General features: G+C 41.2%; 1 protein-coding gene across 1 annotated transcript in view; it reads left to right on the top strand.

Annotated features, from left to right (window-relative positions):
* DSCAM (DS cell adhesion molecule) overlaps positions 1-24,371 on the top strand; it is a 630,903-nt gene that overhangs the window by 84,980 nt on the left and 521,552 nt on the right. The window contains exons 2-3 of the mRNA XM_054049425.1: positions 7,494-7,811; positions 13,484-13,630. Coding sequence (XP_053905400.1) covers positions 7,494-7,811; positions 13,484-13,630 — 465 coding nt within the window. The remainder of the gene's footprint in view (positions 1-7,493; positions 7,812-13,483; positions 13,631-24,371) is intronic.

Genomic DNA, 24,371 nt, shown 5'->3' with positions numbered 1-24,371 from the left:
TTTGACATATTGGCACTTTCGGACAAAAATATGTTTAGTTGAAAAATATTTGACCAACACTATTTAATTATGTTTTGTTCAGGAAAACCATTCAGAGCCACTTATGGAGAGATTGGAGAAACTTGTTCTGTTACTTAGAGCAGGGGATGAGTTAGTGTTTTTTGCCAGAAGATAGGAAGTATTTAGTAAATCCTTTCCTCTAGTAAAACTATCTATTTACCTGTCTGATTAGAACAAATTCTGAAAGTTTCTTTTTGGGGAAAGAGAACCTTATTTTTTTTGTCTTCTTTGAATTCTTACAAGAAAGCAGCGTTGGGCAAGGAGATTGAAGTGGCTTGTAGCAAGTAAATGTTTTTTTCTGTTCATCTCTTGCTTTGCTTCCAGTTAAACTTAAAATTGTTGTTCTATAGGGTATTGGTTTTATTGGTGCTTCCATATTAATTTATATATTTATGTACTATTTTAATATCCACATTGTCGGTTCATTGTTAATTATATATTTTTAATCTCATGATTGTTTGTGCAATTGACTTCATTTTTTGTTTTCTGTATTTGAAATATTTTGTGTTTGATTTATCACTCTCCTTATCTCTCATTATTATGCTTCAATGCACCCAATCTTTCCTTCATTCTCTTAGTGCCATTCAGAGAGTTCTTTGAGGTCCCACTTCTAACTTGCTGTCATTCAATGCCATTTTTCTTTTCCCCTACTTTCCGCAACATTCCTGAGTGTCTGCCTTATTTCTGTCCTAGTTTTGTTCTTTGTATGATCCCCATTTACCTTCTCATCCCCAAATACAGAGGACCAAATTCTTCCCTCAGGTATAAATCCAATTCCCGCTGACTTAAAAGGAGCTGTGTATGCTTCTAAGGTCAGAATTTGGCCTTCATTCATTCATTCATTTTCTTCTTCCTCTAATACAAATATTTAATATCTATTGCAATTCCACATTCGCTGGTCACTGGGGCAAGTCACTAGAGGGAGACATGACCACAGCCAGTGTATTCTATACCATGCTTCTCTGACTTCCTTCTTCTGGCTGAAGCTACTCTATTAGGTCTCTTTGAATAGTCCTAGTAATCATGATTATTTTTACTTGTCCATTCAATTTTTTTTTTTTTTTTTTTTTTTTTTAACCAAGGTGTGGGTAGTGTTTTTGGGGAGAGGAAGGAATGTTTGACTACATTTAGACTTGTCTACCTAATCTATCTTTCTTGTATACTATGCCCACTACAGTGATATCCAAGCATCTTGAAAAATTCTTACAATGGACAAAAGGAGATCTCTGCAACTTTCTCTTTCCTTTCCATAGTAGTCTTAAAACAGTGCCATTTACTGTGTATAAATTAGTCATTGACCCAGGGATATGAACTTGAGTCTTCCCCTATCAAGTGAGTGCCCTAACCACCAGACTGTAGAGTCAGTATCGCTTACTCTCTCTGGCCCGATGACTATTCAAATATTGTTACAAAGTACAACAGCTTCAATCAGAGATACTGAGGCTAGGTCTACACTACCTGCCTGAATCGGCGGGTAGAAATCGACCTCGCGGGGATCGATTTATCGCGTCCCGTCGGGACGCGACAATCGATCCCCGAATCGGCGCTCTTACTCCACCAGCGGAGGTGGGAGTAAGCGCCGTTGACAGAAAGCCGCAGAAGTCGATTTTGCCGCCGTCCTCACAGCGGGGTAAGTCGGCTGTGATACGTCGAATTCAGCTACGCTATTCACGTAGCTGAATTTGCGTATCTTAAATCGACTTCCCCCTGTAGTGTAGATGTACCCTGAGAGTGATGTACCCCCTAGCTCAGTGGTTAGGACACACTCCTGCAATATGGGAGATCCAAGTTTAAATTCCTGCTCCACATCAGGCAGGAAGGAGGGGAGATTGAATGTAGGTCTCCCATATCTCAGGTGATCGCTCTAGCCATTGGGCTGAAGGCTGTATGGGAGATCCCACTCCCCACACAATTTGTGAATCTATCCCTTCCTTCATTTCCCTTGCTTTTATTTTAAAAATGCCCAGAGACTTAACGTTTTGTTAATCTAAAATGAAATTTTTGTCAACTTTTTTGATTTGCTGAAATTTTTTAATATTAGGAAACCAAACTGACTTTGTTTAACTGCCAATGAACCAAAAATCAGTTGTTTGCCCAGGTCTAGCTCTGTTGTAAACTCTCATGGCCACCCAATTTCTAGCTATTGCTCTGGGTGCCACTTCTTTTAATGCCAGTAACGTTCTCTTTTTCTTTGCCAGTTTTTAAAGAAAGTGAGTATTTCTTCTGAGTCTTCTCTATGATTAAACTATTTCTTTTGTCCAGCTTCAATTTTAATAATTTAAGTTTTGTGCATCTTAAATATTAAAAATGAAGGGATTTTTGTGCAGGTGCTGGGGAAAATATTGGCACAGTCCCGATAAAATCGGGACATCTGGTCACCCTACCTTACATGCACTATAACCTTTGTTTTGGCTGGTGGCTCCTATTGCTTCACTTGTCGCTAAACAAAAGGGCATATAATTGTTCCCCCTTTTAGCCTGAATGGAGGGCAGCTGTTATGCCCACCAGCTTTAACAAGGTTGCACTCGATATATAGGATTAGACCCCATCAATCTATTTGGAAACTAAATTTAGTACAAAGTGGGGGCTGCTTACTTAATTAGTGATGCACTACACCAGAGGTGGGCAAACTACATCCCATAGGCCACATCTGGCCTGCGGGACCATCCTGCCCAGCCCTTGTGCTCCTGGCCAGGGAGGCTAGCTCCTGGCCCCTCCCCCATTGTTCCCCTTTCCCCACAGCTACACTGTCGCGGCGGTGGGGCTGCGCACTCCTGAAGGGCAGTGCGGTGGTGTGGCTGGCTCCGGCCATGCGGTGCAGCTGCTAGACATACTGCTCTGAGTGGCATGGTAAAGGGGCGGAGAGCGGGGGGGTTGGATTAAGGGGCAGAGGATTCCGGGGGGTAGTCAGGGGACAGGGAGCAGAGGGGTTGGGTAAGCGTGGGAGTCCCAGGGGGCCTGTCAGTGGGCAGAGGTGTGGATAGGGGTCGGGGCAGTCAGGGAGCAGGGGGCTTTGGATGGGGTTGCGGTCCCAGGGGGTTTGGATAAGGGGCTAGGGGTCCCAGGAGGGGGCGGTCAGGGGACAAGGAGTAGGGGGGTTGGATGAGTTGGGGGATTCTGAGGGGGGCAGTCAGGGGGCAGGAAGTGGGAGGGATTGGATAGGGGGCAGGGGCCAGGCTGTTTGGGGAGGCACAACCTTCCCTACCCAGCCCTCCATACAGTTTTGTCACCCTGATGTGGCCCTTGGGCCAAAACGTTTGCCCACCCCTGCACTACACCCTATACAATCAGTGCTCCAGAATCTACACTTGCTGTCTGAAGGCTTTCTGGGTGGAGTTAAGGGTGCTGGGTTTTGACCAATAAAACCCTAAGTGGCCTTAGACCCCTAAATAGACAAGAACATAAAAACAAAGAAATTTTAGTGTATTCAGTGGAACATGAAAGACAGCATCTTTAAAACTGATAAAAGGAAATATACAACTCAGTTAGCCTCAATTAAATTATGTGGCAATGAGTTTCATGGAGTTGGACAATAATAGGATTCAAAAAGGGGTTGGACAATATATGGATAACATGAATATTTGAGTGGTCATAGCAAGAATAAAAAAAGGTAATGAGCAGTTGTGGAGGGGATGGATCTATATTGCCATGATTCAGAACATAAACCAATAATTAACAAGTGTTAGGGGGAAACTTTACCTGGTGCATATTATCCCAGAACTGCTCCCTGCAGGGTTTCTTTCATCTTCCCCAACACATCTGGTACTGATCACTGTTGGAGACAGGATGTTATACTACAACTAGATGGACCTCTCCACTGGCCTGAATCACTACGGTAATTCCTATGTCTAGCACTCTCTCACAGTTACTATGACTCCCCCTGCAGATACTGAATGACCTCACCTTCCTTTTGCCTTTGGTTCCACTGTATAATCAGCAGTTATAGCAGCCCCTATTGTGTCCCACCTAGTATGGTGTGAGCTCTGGAGCAAGAGACACCCGTAGACACCAGCAATATGGATCAAGCAGAACAATTATTAGACTGGCTGGCCTTGTCAGAAGACCTTCAAATACAGAGTATATGTAAGGACATGGGACTCATGATTCATTAGAGAGCTGTGGGAAGCGAGTGGCTTTCAGGCTGGGAGATAGGATAATTACTGGACTATACTTATCAAAACGTGTGGCTATTAGACCCAGTCTAGCCTGTAAACACGTTTTGGTTTAGGGGAGAAAGTTAAAGTCCAGTCTGGATTCATATCACCTCCAGGGCCCTGCAACTTGCTCCACATAGGCAGACCTCCTGAAACTCTTCAGTGGATGTTTTTGTGAGTGCTGGGGTCTGCCACACAGAACAATTTGCAGGAGCAGGGCCTAAATGTGTTTACTTGTATCTATAGCATGTTGGGCTCTATGCTGGGAAATGTGGATAAACGTCTTCAAATCAGCTTTAGATCCAGTTTTTAAAATAAATAAATAAAGAAGTTTGTTTTCTGAAAAGTTGATGGGTTCATTCCAACATCTGTCTTATCTTCTTATCCTTTGCTTGTATTCATACGCTTTCCTATTTCAAGCTTTCATGTCTTTGTTTTCACCCTTAACCTGACTGCTTTTCATAACAGTCCTTCTCCTCCATCCAGTGCCATCAGGTATGGTCTCACTGTTGCTCTCCTGACTAAGCCCCCATATTTTCTATTTTAATATTTAACAGATTTTAAGGTACAACAACATATACTTATATTTCGCCCCTTATCTCAGTTTCAGTTAATTTTTGGTACCTCATCTGTTCTGTGGTTCAGCAAATTATTTTTTTCTATGAAGCATAGTAGAGAGAGCTTTTTAATGAAAGATACTGCACATTATCCCATTCTGGATTTTTTTTTCTGCAGTATGTATCCAAACAGCTTATCCCTTGTGCTCAGCAACAAAATACATTTGGATCTTCTATTTGTGTGTGTGTATTATATCATTACAATTACTTTCCAGGGATTCTTTTTGATATGTGCATGTGGCTTCCATTAAGATGAATATGTACTAGATGCTACTTTAAAGTGAAGCATTATTCTGTAGGCAGATGGATGAAAAGTTAGTCAGGAGTATTGAAAGTTGCTATAGGGGATACCATGCAACTGGAATATGTGATATTTTCTTAAAGGTATATTATAGCATCTAGTATGCATCCAGTTCACTTGCATAGCATTTTGATTTAAATTGTGCATGGAAAAGTTAGGCTCTATGTAAGGCACCAAACTTAATGTCTGATCATCTTCTCTATTTTATGACACTGACCATTTGTATATATCTCTTCATCCTAAATCAGAAAGCCTACTGGTTCTACCTGACCATCTGTTGAGATGCAGCACAGCATATTAAGAGCTAGCGATTGTACAGTGTATTTATTACTGTGAGTGTCTCTTCTTTGGAGATGAATATTAAAATATGTTAAACAATATTTCAGTTCTAATTATAGAGAATAGCTCTTATAGTTAAATGAACAATGGTGACTTCCACTTTTTTTTTCATTCTCTATCCTGTTACAATCAGTTTTATTCCCTACTTTAAAATGTGGCTATAATTAGAAATCTGACTATATAGAAATGGCTCCATCTTCTTCCTGTATGTATTCAGTTCATATCTGTTTGCTTTACTAAAAAAAAATAAATCAAGTTTTGACTATGGCTGAACCAACCTTGAAGGATCTGTTTCATGTGTGTTACTCTGAACCAGCACCTGTAATATCTGTTTGCCTGGGCTGGCTGTAAGCCATCCCCTGTCAGTCTGCTTGAAGATTCAGATTCCTAAACCTACAAGATCCTTTCAACCTGCCTCCTGAGATTTCCCCAGAAATCCCTCTCCACTTAGCTTTGCTGTCTTTTAGGTGGACAATCTGCTTTTCCTGATACCTAAGGGGTCTAGAGGATCTCTCCCATTGAGGTCTTCTGGGGATACCAGACCAATCCTCATCTTTCTTTGTGGGGGTCACCATGAAGGGTCACTTGTTCCAACCCATTATGGTCTTCAAAGAGGTATCAGGAAACAACTTATTCCTTCCTTATCACCCACCCCCTTAGTGGGCAGGAGAAGTAAGGAAACCCTCCCTCTTACACAGCCAACCACCATAAGATTGAGCAGCAGAAGTAGATAGCACCCTGTAAAGATTAGCTTTGTGGTTGCTAGGGGTTCTTTATACCCAACACAAGATAATACATTTTGCAGATAAAGGTTAGTATTGAACTCTCTGGCAGATGTTTAATCTGGCCTGATACACAATAGATACCTTTTTAAAACTTGGCAGTTACCCTGGATAACTTTACTTTAATGTTTATAGAATTCAAGCTGTAGTGATGTGCAAATGCAGATAATAATGCAACCTTACCTATTTGTCTAAGGTAGAACTGGCTAGTTTTTAGCGTAAATACTATATGTATATTAAATGCAAAAATATATAATGCACTGGTATGGTTGTACAGTTAAAAAAAAAAAAATCCCAGTTTCTAGAAATGTAGAAGTAAAGCTTTCCACTGCCATGTTCTCAAACACAGAACAGTAGGGAGATGCTGTTGTATTAGAGGTCTTATACTCTGGATGAAACAGAGTGAGGTTCCTTCTGCTTAGTTCTGGCTTTCTGGGTAAAAGGTAAATGATCTCCTGGCTTTCCTTCTTAAAAGAATAGGGGGATAACTTCCTGTTCTGGCCAGTATTTACCCTCTCAGTATAACAAGATCTATTGTCCAAGGCCAGGGGGGAGCTATTGCTGAGCAAACTATAGTTGACATGTTAGCCTTAAACAGTCTCTCTCCTAAACATATCCAACTCTTTTTACTAGCGCTGGTCAAATAATTTTTTTCTACACATTTCTTGTTATTTTTTAAGAAACTGTGATTTTTGTTTTCATTAGTTGCTCGGTTCTTCTCATTACATTGTTTGATATACCTCAGAGATGAAAAATACATAAAAGCAAATTCTGTTTATAAATGCTAACAGCCTTTGCCAGACAGCAAATTGTAGTTACTGAAAGTTTCACTGAAGTAAATTACTGCTAGTATTTGACTGGTCTTAGCAAGAATACTGGATCAACAATGGGAAAGGTAATCTAATTTGCTTCTTTCTAGACTAATGGTAATCTTGCTGGGGAGTAACTCTTTTGCTTTGTGTTTTGAGATCCATAGCATTTTGATTGTTTTATTCTGACAAACACAGAAACAAATTGTCCTATCCTATATTAGGATCCAGTTGCTCTAGTTACCTCCATCAACTGTCATAACAGTTCAAAATTGATTGTGATGTATGTGTTTTACAAAAAGAAATTACTTAAGGAGCAGAAAAGTCCTGAGCATCACTATCCTACTACTAAGTTGTAGGTGTAAAATTGTGATATGTGCAGTAATATTTTCTTAGCTGTTAAATACACATTTGTCTGTTTTATCTTGCAGTTTTCAGTGAAGATCTACATGCCAGCCTGTATTTTGTCAATGCATCTTTGCAAGAGGTAGTGTTTGCTAGCACCACGGGCACACTGGTGCCCTGTCCTGCAGCAGGGATCCCTCCTGTGACACTCAGATGGTACCTAGCAACGGGCGAGGAGATCTATGATGTCCCAGGGATCCGCCACGTCCACCCCAATGGCACTCTCCAAATTTTCCCCTTCCCTCCTTCAAGCTTTAATAACTTAATCCATGATAACACTTACTATTGCACAGCTGAAAATCCTTCAGGGAAAATCAGAAGTCAGGATGTTCACATTAAGGCCGGTAAGTATGGTTCTTTACGTTATAACTTCAAGTTGGGTAAGGGGGAGACCATGTGTTTCTGGCTAAAAGTGGTAGTCATTGTGAACTGGAGCAAAGACTGTGGGTCTAGAAGAGCAAGCTCTAGAGTTCTTAATAAAATCAACGGAAACAATATTGGCTTAGCCTATTTTTATGAAAGAGAAGTTAAAAGTCCATCAATAAAATGAGTTTCTGAAAGATGCCAAGATTCCCAGCTGAACAGTTAGAGATGAGCCATTCATCAGAATCTATTTACTCTTCAAAGAGTTGGGAAATGGGGACTCGCCCTGCACTGTTTCTTTTGTGTGTGTGTGTGTGGGAGGGGGGGGGGGGGGGGGGGGCTGGAAAATGGCTGACAGATCAAATTTTTGCATAACGAAATCTTCCTCTTATTTTGCCTGTCTTTAGTTATGATCTGGTTTTGTGACTCAACAGAGATGAACATGTGTATTGATATATAATAATAAAATGGTATTGTAAATATATAGGAATAGCTTTCTGTTTAACTTAACTTTATGCAAAGGATTTTTTGTATTGTGGGCATAGCAGTTTGTCAACTATTTTCTGAGTTGTCTGAATAGAAAGGGGTGGCCTCTATAAAGGGAGAATTGATTTTAAATGTAATTAGACTCAAGTCTATTATCGCTATTCTACTAGTGCACAGAATTCTGAAACCTGGTATCTAGACATTTTAATTAATCAAAATTTTAATTAAAAAAAATTCTAGGGACAGATCCTCAGTGGATAGAAATTGTCAAAAAGCACCAGTAACTTCAGTTTACACCAGCTTAAATCAGCATAATTTATACCATCTGAGGATCTGTCCCCTAGAGGATCTGCAATCCAGTAGCTATATTAAAGAAATTGCAAACCATGCACAAATATGGCGCTTTGGGGTTATAGCTCTTCTTATGATTCTATGTTTGCAAACAAGGAAAAGCCAGATCGTGAAGTGCATTATGCCAGTTAATAGTTTCTATTTCCTGACTTTTAGTCTTACTAATGCTAAATATGACTTCAAAGACATGCAAAGTGATAACTTAGAAGGTACAAAGAAAAACTGACATCTCCAAGAAATTCATGAAATGCACTATCCAAAACATACAGTCTACAAAAATACATTCATTTTCTGTGTAAAATATACTTTTTTTTTTGAGTTTATTGAATCTGTAGACAAGAGATTTGATCTTTTTAGGGAGAGAAGATGTCATATTAGCTTTTCTGTGGATTTGCCAATGCATCTCAGTCTTTACTTCCTTGCAGTTCTTTCCTTGAGCTTCTTTTAAGCAGAAACGCTATAGTGTTGGGTGGTTTCCTCATAAAATTTTGCATTCTAATGATGTTTAAAGACTCAAATATTCGTTGCTTATTCTTTTGTGGATACACTAATGTGACTGCCTAAAGAAGACTGTATCTTGAAACCTTGCTAACTAAGGCTCTGATCAAGCAATGAGGTCCATGCAGCTGCAGGGACCTATGAAGCAGCTGAAAATGTGTGCATACCTCCATTGTACTCCCAAACATGTACCGGTATATAGGTGTATATAAGAAGTAATTATGCAAATAGGTACTTGAATGTGAAAGCCATTTTCCTGTTCCCTCTGTGGCTCATGGGATCACCAAGACAACACCTTAGAATCTAAGGATAGTCTATGGCACAAAAGACAGCAATTTTGCTAATAAACAAACATCAATAGCATAAGCAAAGGAAAGAAGGGAATAACTATAGCCGTTGCAAAGTGTGCCTTCAGCTTCTGCCCAGCCATATTCCACCCTTTCTCCCCACTACAGTTATCTATCCAGATAAACAGCCAAGCCCATCTGGGCCTGCATACAGGGCTTGGATCACAAATCCCCCCTCCTCCTCACCAACAAATATCAAGAGCATTAGAGCTGCCATTGAGCCAGATACCAGGCTATCTCCATCATTCAGTCTCAGGGATACGCCCAATCCCACAATTCTGGGAGATATATACCCCTCCCTGCGATCCCTACAGAAACTGGATAATGTATTTGCAATGTATAGGAACTGGGTGATATCCCCATAAATAGTTTCGGAGCCCTCTAGTGGGCCTCCCTATTTTTTATTGCAGGAGCCATCAGAACCCTGCCAGAGTAGCAGTGTGTACAGATAGCAAGGCCTTGTATATTTTTATATAGTTAGTAAACACGGTTATTTGGAACCCAGCTACCAATGCAGCCTCTGCGTATTATGTTATGAAGAGAGCAAAGAGATGACAAAATGTAACTTCTGGCAAAGACTACACAGTCCCCCAGAAGTTCTGACACAAAATGCTGGATCATATGGAAGCCTGAACATGATTCTGGCTTGGCCACAGCAGAAAAGAGAACGCTGCGATAAGTCAACATAAAACCTCTCTCTATTTGGTAATTAAATGCAGTATCCTGAGGAAAGGACCAACGACTGGGCCTAAGCCTTACCCCACCGCAGGTAGAGAGAAACCCTGCTGCAAGCAGAATGAAAGCTGGAATGGCCTTTTGCTCCCCCCTAGTGCCTCATAAAGTGGGTGCAGTGCCCTCCTTCCCAGCCAATCAGAGGATTTCTTAGAGCTAGACATGTGACTAATGGAATAGCCTAACACAAAGCTAGTTCCTGTTTGGTCAGGAGAGGCAATGAGTCCCTGGCATCCATCCTAGGAAATCCCTGGAAGAAAACTTAGCCTGTCCAGCAGCTACCCTGTGGATTTTTGTGGATGGTGGAGGTGCTCAAAGGGATGGTTGAGCTGAAATTTGTTTGGCTTTGCATGTAATGTAGATAAACGCTCTGGGCCAGATCCTTAGCAGGGGGAAAATGGAGGTAGGTCCATCTTGCTTTCAAGTTGTTTTTTTCCCCCAAGCAACTGTGAAAGCTAGACTTTTTTTTTTTCCCCATGAAAGATGAGTCTCATGCAATCAAATGACTCTGGGATCTGGGGCTTTAAGAAAAACAGCAAAAATCACAAGGCTCATGATAAAATCATGAGGCTTAGCAACATTGTGAATGCATTAAACAAAGAAGTTAGTGCATGTACACAAACAAGAACTGTCTCATGCAGTTTGGAACTGAATAATTACTTGTGATCTACCTCAACCTCCTTGGATATTGCAAATTCCAAAGATTAATAGTTTGGTTTGGAAATCTGATGAACGTGTGCCCTCTCCCTTCCCATATGCCAAAATGTCAAGGTCCAGATACTGTAAATCTCCCCAGCAAAGGATTGAGGAAATGAGATTAGTTCTGCCTCTGTCAAGTTTCACTGATTTACAGGTGTTTGTGTACATTTGCTTCTTGGAAAAATTGCCCTGGAAGTGGCTTTTTTAACGACATGACAGGTTTTTGTAACTGTACAAGTAGTTCAGAAAAAATGTGAACCACCTTGCACTATCCCTGTTCATAATATTGTGTCATGATACCTTCTCAAAATAGCCCATGCTCTGTGAGCTATCCCTGGAGCATTAGTGGTAGGGGACAGTTAGCCACATAAAGAAGGAGATCCTTGTGCTTTGTGAGCCCTTCACTGGAGTATGGAAAGAAGATGGTAGCTGGCTTCTTTCACATGTGAAGAGGTGTTCCAAGGAAGCTGCTGTAAGAGAACATATGCTTCTGACAATCCAGCAAGTCTGTGATCAGAGTTAGTAACTTTGCCTCATTATTTATAATCAGTAATATACAGTATTTTTAGACTAATGATGCCGTCTTCTCTTACTACTTAATTGATTCATATTATTTTTAGACCTGTTGACCTTTAAACTATATAATTGTCTATCCAGATTGTAAAACTGAAAAAAACAAAAAAACAAAAAACAAAAAACACTTTCCTCTTCATGAGCAGTGGTTGCACTGTTACTTGAAACCCTTCACTATTTGTACATGCTTAACTTACAATTTGAATCTGGCCATACACACTTTTTTTGTTTGTTTGTTTTTAATGAGGAGCAATTGTAAAGAGGTCACCATTTTATAAGTCCATGGCTTCTTTATTCCAGAAATATATATCTAAATACTGGGAAGCAAATACAGCCACACCCACTTAGAGTGAATATGCTTGTACTTAAATTTTGCTCTCAGTGAATTTTTTTGTTTAGTTTTTTGTTTTGTTTTGCAGTGGGAGTAGAGGAAGTTTCTATACAATGGTCCCATAGCTCGACTGACATGATTACCTTAGGGCACTGAAATTACTCTCATTAGTATGATGACTACTAGACCTGCATGGCCGCTTTGCCTCTTGCTCCTTTCATCTCTTTGTATTCACTGAAACTGGCCTCCCCCTTTTCCAACACCTCTTTTGTAGCTGCATTCTTGTAGTGGTCTCTTCTCACACAGCCCAGATATGAAGCAATGGTGGTATTGAGCTCCTACTGTCTCACTTATGCCACTTCCCACCTTTTCCACTTCTGAACTGTACTCCATCAGGCATTAATCTCCCTCTCCTGTTAGTTACTGTCCACAGGCTTCTCATTTCTATTTTTTATCGATTACAGTGCCTGGATTTCCTCTTCTCCCATTTATCTTCCACCCCCTACCCCAAAAATGCTCAGCTGTCGTATTGACCTGGTAGATGCTGTTGCATCTTCCACTCCCTATCATCTTCCTTTGACCTTCATCTCTGGATCAATTCTCCAAGCTGCCAGCAGGGTCACTAGTACTGTTCCCACTAATGTACCTCACTATCAGAGTTTCCTTTTTCTGATCACTACCTTATTTCTTTCAGTGTTGCCCACTCCACCTCCAGCCTCACTTTTCTGCTCAACCTTTGAGACCTTCAGTCTATTAACACGCTTCACTTCTCTGGAAATCTGAGCACCCTCTTTCCTTCCCTCTCACTCACCTCTGTTGATTCCACAGTTAGCACCTTCAACTCTTCTCGCTCTCCTCCATCCTAAATTCCTCTCTCCCATCCTTCTGGTTGTCCCACTTATCCTCGCACTAAGAGAAGGTTGGTAGCTTAATTCAACGGAACCACCATATGGGAATCTCCCACCAGTATTGGGGGAACCTGTGCTCCCTCTGGTAAAGTAGAACACTGAGCTTCTGAAGGAAGTATGGTATAAGAACCTAAACAAGCTGGCATGAGACAGAGCATAATTTTTTTCCATGTGGAGACTGTTTCTGTTGGGAAATGATTTCCCCCCTTGCACCTAGAATTAACTAGAGGATGAACACTGAAATGTTTATGAGGTATAATATACTATTGGAATAAACAAGAGGATCTTGGAGTTCTTTCAGGGAGACCCTTCAGATCAGCAGTGTAAAATTATCACAGATTTACCAGCCAAGACACAAAATGTACTTTCTTACCCTTGCCATTAGGATGAAGAAAGTCTAATAATATTTTACTTGCCTGCCTAATTTGTCTTTATCCTGGGTGAATTGTGCAAGATCAATGGAAGAACTGGAGCAGGGCACAATCCCACCATTTTGGGTTTGTGGCTTTGACTAAGCCTGCTGTAAGGCATGTGAAAGTGAAAGGAGTGATGGGCATGAGCTCATCTTCTGATTTCCCTTATAAAGGCCGAGGAAATGTGTTGTTTACATTCAGTCCTTGGGGAAATGATACCCACCTGTCTTTCCAGACAGGACTTCTTTCTATTTAATTCTACCTTGGCTTTACCATCTCACTCATTAACAAAAACTCACTATTCTTCCATTTTAGTTTTACGGGAACCCTACACAGTCCGTGTGGAGGACCAGAAAGCCATGAGAGGCAATGTAGCGGTCTTCAAGTGCATTATCCCCTCCTCTGTGGAGGCATACATCACTGTTGTCTCTTGGGAGAAAGACACAGTCTCACTTGTCTCAGGTAGGCTTTAATGGCTTTCTTTCCCTATTGGATATGGTTTCTGTGTTTTCTATAATGCTCAATGGTTCCTTTGTGTTGATTATAGCTGAATGATATTTCATCTTTCCATTGTAATTAATGTATAGCACATTTAGCTCTGATGCATCCTCGTGATTAGGTGTGACTTGAAGCTTTGAGACAGCTCTGGCTTTTTTTAGCTTGCTCCCAGGGAAATTAACATGTATTTTGTTTTACACTAGACACAAAGTCAGAATTTCTTGGCATTGTGGCGTAGTGTTGACTTGATGGGTTTTTTAAAGGAAATTCTGTTTGCCATAGAATTTTTTGTTTTGAATGTCAAACTGTTTGTTGGGTTGTGATTGTTTTCTAGTGATGAAGTTAGTTATGGAGTAAAAGAAATTTTGAATTACATTTATTTTGGTTCTTTTAAATGATATGTGCAATTGACTCCCATATTTCAATAATATTTTTGTATCAGGTACGCCTATAAACAACATTTGGAAGCTTTCACAGTGTGAAAGCTTATATATACTATCCACAGACATAACATAATAACATTTTTGATGTAAACCAAATATATTTATGCATATATTGAAGTTAAACTGTATGTTTATAAAAAGAACTATCTGCACTGCTGTGTATACAGAAAATTTACTTTGCTGTTGGAAAACTGCAAACTTTCATGAAAATAATTGAATTTTCTAGTTAGGACTCCGCAAAACATCTACAATATGTACTGAAAGTATGTATAGATGCAGCAAAGATCCCATTTAAAAAAAAAAAAGAAGAATCCCATTGAACTGATTTAACCTCACAAACGGGTCTAGGAGTGAAATCCTGGCTCCATTGAAGTCAGTGGTGTGAGTTCTACTGTTGACTTCAGGGGAGCCAGGATTTCACCGTAGCAATCCAACATTTTCTAGATAATAGTATGTAAAAAATCCATAGAACAACATATGTGTATATAGACTGTATCATATGGAAAGAGCATGTTGTTGTACTACAGCTGAAATGTGTATTATGCGGATAAACACAGAATACATCTGCTATTATATGCTCAAGTAAATGATGTACATGCACAGGATGTGAAAGTACAGCTGTTGAGTATTGCAGCAAGGGGACAATAATCAGAGCTAAATGTCAGTGCATTGTATATTAAGAATGTGTTTACACTATGCTACAGTATGTGATGAAATGAGTTAAAGATTGTAAGTTCTTAGGTTAACCACCCTCCATTTTGGATAAATGTGGTGCGGATAGAAATGGAATTCTTTGTTTCTATATATCTTGTCTTCTAAATTTGACTTCCTGTTTCTGGTAAAACTATTGTTTAAATGGTTTGTCCCTTCATACATATTTTTGAGACAATATGAAAATAGACTCGTTTGGTACAGAAATGTAGTATTTTAAAGTGATTAATCACCTTGTCCACTGATATCGGTATAGTTTTTAAGTGCACTAAATCCACTTTAGTCCATTTTTTTACATTGTCCCATGTGGGCTCTGATCCAACTATCTGATCTTCATGGGTAGAAACCTGCACCCATGCAGACCCCCATTGAACACAAGAACCACAAATCCCGTTATAGTAGTTGGGACTCCGGGATTGCAAATACAATACAGATGATGTGATTTGTGGTCATGCATTAAAGAACAGGATTGAGCCATTAAATGTTACAAATATCTTTATTATTATTGTAACCTGTTAAAAGAATATATAATATAATTAAAATTACCAAACACATAATTACATGGGTTTCTATTTAATTTCTCTTAATCTTAAAATAGTCTATTAAGTTAGATAATTTAATATTATTAAAAGTTCCTTCAATTATCAATTCAGAACATCTTGAAAAATTTCACCAACGTGACTTGTCTCCTCACAGCCTGATTCCTACCCTGTTGGAGCACCACCACATCTTTGGATTTTCCTCATAATTCTGAAGTCTAGAGTACAATATATGTTTCTGCAGCCTCTTCCCTACTATTGTAGAGGGAATGCTGCTCCTCTGGAAGCCACAATGGCTACATAGAACATAGAAACAGTCTACCTAGTTAGTCAAGCCTCTGCCTTCAACATCTGTCCTTCTAGTGGCTGAAAAATGATTAGGGGTATGGAATGGCTTCCATATGAGGAGAAATGAATAAAACTGGGACTTTTCAGCTTGGAAAAGAGACGACTAAGGGGAGATATGATTGAGGTCTATAAAATCATGACTGGTGTGGAGAAAGTAAATAAGGAAGTGTTATTTACTCCTCATAACACAAGAACTAGGGGTCACTCAATGAAATTAATAGGCAGCAGGTTTAAAACAAACAAAAGGAAGTATTTTTTCACACAACACACAGTCAACCTGTGGAACTCCTTGTCAGAGGATGTTGTCAAGGCCAAGAGTATAACAGGCTTCAAAAAAGAACTAGATACATTCATGGAGGATAGGTCCATCAATGATTATTAGCCAGGATGGGCAAGGATGGTGTCTCTAACCGCTGTTTGCCAGAAGCTGGGAATGGACGACAGGAGATGGATCACTCGTTTATTCCCTCTGGGGCACCTGACATTGGCCACTGTTGGAAGACAGGATACTGGGCTAGATGGACCTTTGGTCTGACCCAGTATGGTCATTTTTATGTTCTTATGAAGGAACATAATAATAGTCCTTTATTGATCAGCTGGGCCTAAACATTTTTTCTCATAGTACTTTTGACTTTTTTAATTGATGAAGCTGCATCCATTAAAAATCTTCTTCTCCTCCCAAAGCATCTTTATAGACACAGAGAGCAGTACAGTATCACCATTCATTCCTGTCCGTGTCTTGTTCCTCCATTAAATCCAGTTTGGTTATGTCCCTGGAAGAAAAAAAAGTGTGGAACTGCATTTCCATGAGCTGGATAGGGTGGATTCACCTAATAAGCCATTACATCTGGAACTTGTTTGTTTTAGAAACAGTACAGCAAGCCATTAAAAATGAAGACTTAATACATTTATCATGGCTCTGATCCTACAACAGTATATCTGAAAAAAAAATTGCGTGCAGTCACAAAGCAAGCAAAAACTATCCATTAAAACTGATGCTCTTTAAAAGGTTGTTTAGTATATCTTGCCAGATCAAATATAAAGTCTATATTTAATTACAGTTGTTCTGATGAACTCCTCAGTACCAGTGTTAAAGGGAGGCAGGGGACATCAGTCCAGTTTAACTAGAATGACTGTAGGGTTTGCTGTTTACTATCACAGTACTTTAGCAGCAGCTTAATAGTGCTAGCTTTTTAAAAAGTGATGTGTTTTATGAGACAATTGCCTTGATTTCTCTCCATGATCAATTCAACAATAATATGGCCATGAACTCAAATGGTGGATATTGATTAACCTCAAAGTCTTGGATTCCCAGTGCTGATGAATAGGATGCTAAGACATAACAGGACTATTGATCTGTTTTCTACTAGTGATCTATATTTTGAGGGAAAATGTATACTAACATAGGTACCAAATATGAGAACAACTTTCCCATGTGTGTCTGATCAACTTTTGTGAAGTGTTGAAAAGAAATAGACAATAGTATGTTTTTGCATCTGACAATTTAATATTAGAACATTAGTGACAGGATAGGATTAAAAGAGAAATATGGCTGATTATCAGTGAGTAGTGGATGTCATCAGAAAGGAAAGTTAAAATGAGCAGAAACCACTACAAGGAATCTGCTAGGGATGTATATTTACTGGAGATTATCACAGACTGTATTAGACAAAATGCCATGGAAACAGTGGTATAAAACTAAGTATACAGTACCATAAAAGAGAGAAAGTTGAAAATAAAATCTCCCATAAGGATTATCTGTTGAAGAACACACAAGTAAGACAGCAAGCGTAGACCCATGGAGGGAAGTGTGAGACTTCCTAAAAAAGGTAAACAAGCCAGCACTCTTAACAGGTGCTGCATGTTCTAGTTTTAGAAGAGTGATTTTTGCTTTTGAATTAGTTACACTTGCATACAATCCTTTCAGATATAATCTAGAGTGAACATTTCAGATACTAAAATATATGGAGACCCCATCCTGAATTTTAGAATAAAGGGACTTGCAAATGAGCCACAATCCTTGTTTCAGATGCTCCGCTATTACACGGTATGTTAGTTGTCCTTTTTTCTATGTAAAACCAACTCTCTGCTTGCTTGCTTGCTTTTAAAAGCATTGCTGCTCATTATATATACCAAAATCTAGTTTTTTAGAAGTACACAGGAAATATGTCTTAGCTCAGACACTAGAAGTCTTGTTGGTTTCATAATGATGCAACATGCTAGACATCTGTAACTTTATAATCTATTGGCTGGATTCTGCTTTTGGTTGTGCATAAGGAGGTCCCACTGAAGTTATCTGAGAGCAGAAAGCTGTCCATAGGGATTTTAGTTTGTAGTAAATATGTAATGCACAGGACTGCTGGTAAGAGACCCTTCTCTATTTCCTGGTTCTGGTTTCATGCCATGGATCAGGGTTAGTGCAAAGGTGAGGGGGTAGAAGGCCACTGGAAGGCATCCCCAGAAGGTAGGCCCTGGACCTTATCTGGAGCTCTGTTGCTAACAGATTCCCCTTCATTTAAAGCAGTAGTTGCCTATGTTTAATAAAAATGGTGAATATGTGTAATGAAAATTTTCCCACAAACTTTTTTCCACAAAAATTTTCAATGAAAAATTAAAATAAAATCAATTTTAGAAACTACAAATAGTAAAATTATATCCATTCAGACAGACATTTGCTCACCCATCTTTCCTAATACTAACAATTCTTCTGTGGGGGAAATCAATCACTTTTCCCCCACAGTATAGACCTCGCCTAACATTTGAAATGTGAAAAATAGAAAAATGGACAGTAGATAGGAGCAATTTTAGAGGGACTTGCACTTGTGTCTTTGTAAGTATTGTAGCTAGATCTTTGAGACCCACATATGCGTTCTAGTGAATCATGTCTTGCAGGTCACACTAAACATGAAAACTTAAGTAATCCTTTGTTGTAAATCTTGTCATGTGACTACTAGCTAACTTTGTACATACAAAGTTTCTTCTGAGTCCTCACTATTTTCCCTCATGAAATTACCCCCATAGATTGTCACTCCATTAGAATCTGGCACTGTGCTGTGTTGATTTTGCAACTACTGAAAACCATTTTTCCAGAAGAGCCTAATGAATGCAGTAAAGCACATTTGTGCAGTGACAACTGAAAACAAAGTGTAATGCACGGTGCTGTTGTGTTTTCCACTGCTGCTGCCCCACTCCCCACCCTCTGCATTCAGCCACCAAAAGGGGACTAATGCTTGGTTCTGGTCTCTGTCTCAGTTCCGAACTGTTGCTCTGTGTACTTCAGGCAGCCCCAACAAACAGCAAAGCCAGGCGGGGAAGAGGACAGGCAAAGGCAAAATAGTCACTGATTCTCCCTGTGTTGGGTGGGTAAAGAGTAGCTCCATACCCGTTCGATTGTTGATCAGTTCCTGGGGTGAGTGGAGGACAGGAGTGGTGACTGAAAGAGGATTATGAAAAGGGGTGAGTGTAAGAGAACAGTGAAGGGACAAGGAAGGAGAAGATTAAGTGGAGGGAAAAGTGAGGAAAAGAGTGGAAGGGAGGAGGGTAAATAAACTGTAGTCATAGTAAGAGAGAACCTGTCTTTCTGGGGGTTACAACGGTATGAGACACAAACAAATTGAAACTTTGTCTGCTTTCCCTATAACATTAAAGAGACAAGGGAAAGCAGACACTGAGAAGACAGCAGAAAGGATGTACTATGATATGCATTAGAAGAAAATAGAGGTGAAAAGAAAAAGAGAAAAAATATAAACAAAACAGTTCAATAATATTGTCTATAAAAATCTTTATATTAAAATATTTGCAATTTTACATTTTGAAGGGGTAGCTGTATATAATCTAAATACACACACTCTTTATATCTGTTCTTGGTTTATTATGAATACCATGTTAGCTAGATGATGAGAACTGTGAGGTTTTTTTGAGATTTTAATGGACCTGTGTAGTTTAATGAGGTTAACAAGAGGTGCATGGACCCTTCTGCGTAAATTCCCCCCTTTTCCTGTCTAATAACAAACCTTGAAAGGATCTGAGTTGTGTGAAAAATAGGATGACTTAAAAAAGGTAGATAAAGAAGAGGGACAGTATTTATTGTGGGGATTTAATTAGCAGTGAAAGAATAGCAGCTTTGAACGAAAGGTATAGAACTATGAAAGGTAAACAAGTCCCTGAAGGGTTTTGATTGACATAAGGATGACAGCTGTTGAGTCTTTGAGCCTCTGCACTTTCCATGGGCCATAAATTAGGCAGAGCGGACCAAGGCTGAGAATGTGTCACTGATGCACAATGACCTGCATTTAATATAACGAATTGCATAATTTACACCACATTCTTTAAGTCTTAACTTTAGAAGGCTCCAAGGTTTCTTGGATCTCTTTCCACCAAGAGTTCTATGAATTGCAATGATTGATGGTCAGCAGTCCTGTTTGCCAGTAGTTACCACATAGTGGTATCTAAGATACAGAACTGAAGTTTTCATCTGTACTTATATTTGGAGATTATGGCAGCATCTCAAAATCCTTGGGGTGAACATTTTTCTCCTTAATAGTGAACACTGCGCATGGTTAAAATGGGTTAAATTTTCTAATTAATATTATTTATGAATGTAGATAGTTTTCTATATAAATTCTAGTCCTTTAGAAATATTGGCAATATAGAAGATGGTCCCACATGCAAAGATGAGATCTAGATTTGAATGCATCCAAAATTCACCCATTTCTCTCTAACAATCAACAGCCATATAACATAACTTCAAATGCTAGCTCTAAGATTTTTCATTGTCCAAGTTGAACAGAATAAAAATCTAAATCGCTAGACCTGATGTTGACAGTAAAAGAGGTTTAAACATATGTAGAGTTTTTGAATAATCTAATATCAATAATGCAGCTAAGGACTTAAAATACTCTTTTAAATTGTAATACTACACAGAAAAATGCCACAGCCAGACTCCTCCTCCTTTTTCTTTTTTTCAGGGCATGATTTCGAGAGTTGCTGAGCACCTGCAACTTCTGTTGATTGCTAGTGATGTTAATAGGAAGTGCAGATGCTCAGCATTTTTCAGGATTGGACTTTAAGTTTGCTGCAACAGCAATATGTTTTCCAAGCTTCATGCAGACTTGTAAAGCTCACTTAACTCTAAAACTGATATTGCTTCTTAGCTTTCTCTTTCAACAAAGTTATTTTCCTAAGGAACCATTAGGGAAAAGTAACTTACTGCATTATTTAAGAAATGCCCGGTTATTGCATTTGCAACTTTTTCTACATTTGGTAGTAGTGTTTAATGTGGGGAGTACCACATGATAGAAATTAGAGATGGGAAGGATCTATTAGGTTTTGTATACCTCTCCTGCCAGTGCAAGTTTGTGGTATGCTCTCCTGTGACTTACATAGTTCAATTTTAGCTGACTCAAGCAATGTTGTTTCTCCCATTCATTGGAGAATCTTCCCACTGGCTGATATACAGTATCTATTCCATCTGTATTTTCTATTGCATTGTATCAGAGTGTGATAATCTGGGAACCATGCTAAACTGGGTGGGGGAGGATATGTCTAGATACGAGTGTGTCAATAGCAGAGGACACAGGGAGGAATAATGTCTCACCAGACTTTCCGCTCCTTGGTCCATGAGTTGGCTATGGTGTTCATAAGAAAGCCTTGGAATTTAACTGGATCTGTGTTGTATCCCCAGGCAAAGTATTAACAACTTCAACAGAACTTTATTTACAGTGCAAGTCTCTTCTCCAAGATGTAGCTGCACACTTTGTAACTCTCCCAGCCTCCTCAACTCCTCCCCCTCCTTCCTGTTTCCTGTCCTTTCAGACTCCCAACAGCCAGTGCTCCCAGTTCTAATAATACAAGCAGCATCTAAACACCACACTCCCTCCTCTCTTAAGAAAGTTTCCAAATTAAAATAAACATTGTTGTTCTAACCCCAGGAACAAATATGAAACAAGACACTATACTGTTGGCAGGAATATTACACCGAAAACACTGTAGATATTACATAACATAGTCTTTAGTCCAGGCAGGTGGTCGTCTGAGTCTGACAGGCCGTCTTTTAAGCCCCGGTTCCATTTCAATGTCTTGTTGTGTTGGTTCTACAGTGAAGTCATCCAATGCAGACTGGGTGTTGGCATAATCTCCTCTTGGTGCATAGGCAGGTGCAAGATAAGCAGCATTCCATACCCGCCCATCAGAAAGTCGATAGGTGTAAGGTCCCGTCTTCTGTATGATTTTAAGAGGAGCTGTGAATTTATGGTCCCCTTTGCGTAAGATTCCAGGTTTTCATATTCTAACAAAGGAACCACACTTAAACTTTGGTTCCTTAGCACCCCACCATTTGTCTGTGAAAGCCTTAGACTTTGCTTGGTTCTGTTCAACTGTCTTTCTTTCAGCATTACTTAGTGTCCTTGAAGCAAATGCAACAGTCCTCTTTGTGATGTCCTCATGAAGTTGTGTGAGGACAGCCCCAAGTCCATAATCAGAAGCATCAGTAGTTACAATTGTAGGCAATGCAGGACTGAATAATGCAAGTACTGGACTATGTACAATCAAGTCTTTCACCCTTTCGAAACTAACTTGTGCATCCATTGTCCACACTAAGGTTGAACTTCTCCGTAGTAATTCTCGTAACGGTTCAATGACAGAAGCATAATTGGAAATGAATTTTGCATACCAGGAGGTAAGACCCAAGAAGGAATGTAAGGTTTGCAAATCTGTTGGAGGAGGAGCATTTGAAATTGCCAGGATATGATCTGCATCAGGTTTTAGTCCAGCCTGTGAAATTGTATGCCCCAGAAAGGAGAGCTCAGTTTGTCTAAATTTGCATTTGGACCTATTGAGCTTGAGGCCTGCTTTGCTGATGCAGTTTAGTCAGTGCAAGTCTCTTCTCCAAGCTGTAGCTGCACACTTTGTAACTCTCCCAGCCTCCTCAACTCCTCCCCCCTCCTTCCTGTTTCCTGTCCTTTCAGACTTGCAACAGCCAGTGCTCCCAGTTCTAATAATACAAGCAGCATCTAAACACCACAATCTGTTAGTCTTTGAGGACAGACCGTGGTGACTAAGGTTTACTGTTTGTGAATTTGGGTTATGATGTCTGATTGGAGGGGTTAGTGATCCGATCAAGATTAGGGTTACCATACGTCCGGATTTTCCCGGACATGTCCGGCTTTTGGGGGTTCAAATCCCCGTCCGGGGGGAAATCCCCAAAAGCCGGGCATGTCCGGGAAAATCGGGAGGGCTTGGCCAGGCCAGGGTTGCAGTGCCGGGCTGGGCTGGGCGCGGGGCCAGGCAGGGAGCAGGGGGCGCGGTGCCGGGAGCCAGTCCGGGCCCGCGGGGCCGGGCCGCTGGGGGGTGGGCCGGGCCGCTGGAGGGTCCGCGGGGAGCCGCGGGGGTGCACCGGGCCGCGGAGCCGGTCCTGGAGCCGGTCCGGGGCCGCGGGGGTGCGCCGGGCCGGGAGCCGGGCCGCGGAGCCGCGGGGCCGGGAGCCGGGCCATGGAGCCGCGTGGCCGGGGGGTGCGCCGGGCCGGGAGCCGCGGGGGTGCGCCGGTCCGGGGGGCCGGTCCGGGAGCCGGTCCGGGGCCGCGGGGTGCGCCGGGCCGCGGAGCCGCGGGGGTGCGCCGGTCCGGGGGGCCGGTCCGGGGTCGCGGAGCCGCGGGGGTGCGCTGAGCCGGGGGGCCGGTCCGGGGTCGCGGGGTGCGCCCGGCCGCGGAGCCGTGGGGGTGCGCCGGGCCGGGGGTCTGGGCCGGGAGCCGGTCCGGGGTCGCGGGGGGTGCGCCGGGCCGCTGGGGGCCGGCCGGCAGTGCTGGGCGGGCCGGGGGTGGTCGGCTGGGGCTGGCACCCCAGGGCCCGAGCCAACCCAGGCTGGAGCCACCAGGGGGCCAGCCTGGGCCGCACCTCCTTCCCCCCCCCTTACCTGCTTCAGGCTTCCCGCGAATTAAATGTTCGCGGGAAGCAGGGGAGGGGGCGGAGTTGGGGCGGGGGCGTGGGCGGGGCTGGGGGCGGGGCCGGGGCCCCGTGGAGTGTCCTCCGTTTGGAGGCACAAAATATGGTAACCCTAATCAAGATAGAGATGTATATATCTCCTATATCCACTTTTAGATTAAGGTGTGAGCAATTACATGTGTTGTTCAGGCAATTCATGGTCTATAGGTGCATAGAAAATTTTAGACCATTGTATTAGATGTGTCCTCTCCATGGGCCTGAAGTTTCCTAGGGCAATGAGTTTTTGGGACTCTTCCACAGTCTCTCTCAGCTTCTCTGTGAAAACCTTCATGCTCTGGAGGTCAGTTGTTTGGCATGACTTTTAACTTAGATTTTGTTGACTTGCAAATAAGGGATACACTTGAAATATTCTGACGTTTTTCCCAGGAAAGATTCTTCTTCTTTAGGAGTGAGACAGCAACTCTGTTTCTGTGCATTCTGGGCCTGGTCTAAAGTTCACTGAAGTCAATGGGAGTCTCTCTGTTTACTTCAATGGATTTTGGTTCTGGCCCTCTGACAGGGTGATGTCTGAATAGCCTGGAGGGATGCTATGGGGTAACACCAGGTCTGCAGTCATCTAATCATGTTTTGATAATGTAGACAAAGAGAAAGAGGGTTCATTGGATTTAAGGTCATGGATAGCGAATGTGTTTTTACTGTTGAATTAGCATTGCAGAACATATGTGC

This window comes from Malaclemys terrapin, chromosome 1, assembly GCF_027887155.1.
Source record: "Malaclemys terrapin pileata isolate rMalTer1 chromosome 1, rMalTer1.hap1, whole genome shotgun sequence".
In the NCBI taxonomy this organism is placed as follows: Eukaryota; Metazoa; Chordata; order Testudines; family Emydidae; genus Malaclemys; species Malaclemys terrapin.
The sequence above is the reverse complement of the archived record's forward strand: the minus strand, read 5'-3'. Positions and strand labels throughout refer to the sequence as shown.